General features: G+C 43.2%; 1 protein-coding gene across 1 annotated transcript; it reads left to right on the forward strand.

The window, feature by feature from the left end:
• Nucleotides 1-365: 365 nt before the first annotated feature.
• Nucleotides 366-984, forward strand: LOC143219413 (uncharacterized). Its single transcript, XM_076445423.1, has 2 exons — nucleotides 366-694; nucleotides 762-984. Exons 1-2 carry the CDS (start codon nucleotides 366-368, stop codon nucleotides 982-984), a joined length of 552 nt encoding a protein of 183 aa, XP_076301538.1.
• The last annotated feature ends 2922 nt before the right edge of the window (nucleotides 985-3906 follow it).

Below are 3906 nucleotides of genomic sequence, written 5' to 3' on the forward strand. Positions count from 1 at the left end.
ATGTTACTCTCGATACCAATTTCGCCGCTTTCATGTTTGATGAAATTCGATATGAACTGAATGGAGTTGAAATAGACCGCTGTAGAAATCCTGGAATGACGACCTCGTTAAAAAAACATGTATCCATCTCTCCTGGAAAAAGTAAAGCATTGGCCATCGCAGGCTGATATCATAAACTGGATGGCGCAGATTTCAATTTCTGCGTACCATTCAATATGCTATTTGGCTTCGGTGAAGATTATAACAAAATTACCGTTAACTTGCGTCAATAGTTAGTCTTAATTCGATCACGAAACAATCTAAACGCGTTGAATGATTCTAGTACTTTAAGACCTAAAATCGAATTATTCAAAGTTCAGTGACGTATGCCGCACATAAGCCTGGAAGAAGTAACCAAATTGTCGTTACTATGCATTCTCGGGAGAGGACAAATGCTACCTATGAGTTTTCGCTCTTGGGATCTATACGAATATCCACATTTACAAACAACTACGAAGCATACGTGGGCGATAAAGGCTGTAACACCATTGGAGAAACCCCGTTTCATCATATTCGCATTGCAGAATGATAGGAAGAATCAATTGCAGAAGAGTGCTAATCAATTCAACGATTGTAAACTGTCAAACATGCGGTTGTACCTAAATTCCCAATCGTACCCATACGACGACCTAAACTTGGACTTTGAAAAGAATAAGTATGCGATACTTTCTTTATGACATGTACACAAAATTTCAAAACTCATATTATGGTAATCGATCCAGTGAGCCGCTATTGGATGAATTACAGTTCTTATCACAGGGCCCATTTGTGGTCATAGACTGCTCTCGTCAAGACGAGTCTGTTAAAAGTGCAACCATTGATGTGCGCATAGATTTCGAGTGCAGAGATAATGTGCCTGTAAACACAGCTGTTTACTGTTTAATCATACACGATCGTATAGTCGAGTACAGCCCGTTGACCAACGTCGTGCGCAGAATACTTTAACAAGCGGTGGGTGCCTGATGACACATGTAACGTTCGTCGATCTACAAGGTTTCAAGACGGGGGCAAACGATTTCATTGTAAAAGAAGCAGCCATTTTACGAGATGGAAATAAACTATTGCACTGGATATTCAAGCCACCATTTAAATTCCATCGATTGACTGAAGCACGTCAGGTTCGATGGTTAACGCACAAACATCATGGAATCGGTTGTTTGAACTGGCTCTGGAAAATACGCAGCAGGTCATTGTCAGGGGATTGGATAAGAAAAAATGGTTATGGAAATTAACTAGAAAAGAAGCTCTTGATGTGTGGATCCGGAGGATGTGCCAAGATTATCGTCGATGCCAAAGGGATTGCATAGATGCGCATTCCATACTGACGTATGTGCCATGGAAAATGTATTTAAACTGTGTAAATTATGTACTGATCGACAAGAACCATGTTTTTGAATAAAGTGTATTATTTAACAAAATTTTTTTACTAGACCTTCGCTTATTTCATCTATATGTTCAACATCTTAAACGAAAAAGCGTGCACATGTTTTCATGTGGAAGAAAAATATCAAGTCCAACTGAATAGCATCTTAAATGCTGACACTACAATTTTTTGCGAGTTCCACAACCGTTAACTCTCGAGCAACGCGGCAGAATAATGAGTTCAATCCTCCGCAATTACACAATTACACACACAGTAACTACTCCGGTTACGTCCAAGGTTGGACGTTTAGAAAGATATTGCGAAGGATTCAATTTAAGGATTTTCGTTCCACGTCGGAGGATGAAGCTTGGGAAAGATTCGATGTAGCACTCGACTTTTCGTTCGAGATTCGCGGCGACGTGGGGGCGTGCCACGCAGATCCGGTCCGACAGAGAGATCGAATAAAATGTGACGGTTCGTTTGTCGAGGGTTTAAGTCAGGATTCGGGAATTTTCAGACGGCTAGACCAAGTCCGCCTGACCGTGAATGAGGAAGGTGCCCGCACGGCTAGACCAAGTCCGCCTACTTCGAGGGAGAGACAATGTCGGGCCCGGTACGCGAAGCTCACTCTCACTCGTGACACAATTTCCCGTCACACACGCACACGTCTGCCGATGAGTTGGTTTTCCGATTGACCCACGCGCGAGTGGAAAGGAGTATTTAGGAGAAGGTGGCATTCTTTCAGATAACGAGTACCAACTATAAATGATTTATAGCGCCCGATTCTGTTTCGTCATAGAGAACGGTGATAATGAATTTGGAACGGCTGGAATCGTTGCACAGATGAATACTCCGTCTTGTAACCGTGTCGGTCACATATCGACACTTCGCGAACGTAGAGGATAGGAATTGTATTTACCACGGCGATCTATGACGTCATACGCGATCCTCGTCGTAGAAAAGGATCGCAGGATCGCCCCACTAATCATAGTTGCGTGCGCATCGATCCCCACTCGATAATCATCGAAGGAGATCGATGAGGGCCATCGAGAACTCACTCTATGTCTGGAAGCGATCTAGTGAGCACGCGTTCGCGAGGTGTCCGTTCGACGATAACCGGTACGTATTCGGGAGGCCAAACCGTCCTGTTGTACTAGACAAACCGTCTAGCCAACCTCGTTACGTACGCGCCTCAAACCGAGGAGTCGCGATTGCAAACCGCTTCGTGGCACAGTTCAACGTATCACCGTACGCGTAATTTAATCGTAACAGCGTAGTAGTCATTTGCGTTGGATTATTGATGAAAAAGCAACGTAGCTCCGAAATGTGTAACTTGCTACAGGCAAGCGCGGATTTAAGAATTTATTAGGGTTTCTTTTCTCATCGTATTGGACTGCGGGCCCCAAGTATTAATTCACGAAAGTCGTCGTGCGGACATTCCGATATATTTAGTGGCTTCAACAGTGTGTGGTTCGCGGTTAGATTCGGGAACGTGTCATATCGCTAGATCAAGCATCTGAAATTCCATGTAGATCAGATTTCTGCACTACTGGGTTTCATTATTGTGTCGATCGTCTTTGAGAGACAGGTTCTCGAATCATTGGTTTTTTTTTGTACAATATTTGGATCGTCACAGCCAAGGAGACTCTACTGACACTGAGAGTTGCTCCGAGGTCACAACAGTGCTGACGGGCACTTGTAAGTGTTCCGGAATTTCCGAGGTATCGTGATCGTTTCTATAAGTGCGTATCATCTGATAAACCAGCAGATCGTACGAGTAGTAAACGAGTCCAAAGATCTTCGGTGTTTTGAACATCTTAGTTATAAAGAAGCGTGATCGCTGGTACTCGTTGACCATGTCTATCCGTACGCGGCCGGACTGGATAAATGTTCGTGCTTAGCAATCACGATTCGGTCGTTTAATAGGATCATTTCCCATTCGTGCGTATCATCTGAGTCATCAGCAGATCGCTCGGGTAGTGAAACGCATCCTCCGGGATCTTCATTATATAATTAACTCACACGCTGTGTGAGCTCCATTCTCTAATTACTTTACGTATTACACTGTTGACCGCCACTCTAGTCATATCGACTTATTTCGAGGGTTATGCTCATTACAATTGAATAAAACAATTGCTGCATAGCGACCAGACGTGGATTCTCGGCGGGTTTAGATTATCGTCCAGTAGGAAATAATTTCGTGCGGGTCGAAACTCTGTAAGACTGATTGCGTAAGGCGTGGTTACCGTATTTCACATGAACATGACTACGAAGTCATAATTAGTCGTTGTATTGAAACATGGTTCAATATACCCTCCTTTTACCAGATTTCGCTTACGAATGTTTAACCTTCTATCCAAACTAATCCGCTATCCATTGCATGGAGGCTCGATTCTCCATATTCTCAATTGACTACTTCGATTTGCGTATACTTCCAGCCCATCTGGCTAACAGGATTCAATAATAGATTAATAATCAAATATACGGTTACAGTCTGCGGTTGG

Source organism: Lasioglossum baleicum, unplaced genomic scaffold, assembly GCF_051020765.1.
Source record: "Lasioglossum baleicum unplaced genomic scaffold, iyLasBale1 scaffold0028, whole genome shotgun sequence".
Classification (NCBI taxonomy): domain Eukaryota; kingdom Metazoa; phylum Arthropoda; class Insecta; order Hymenoptera; family Halictidae; genus Lasioglossum; species Lasioglossum baleicum.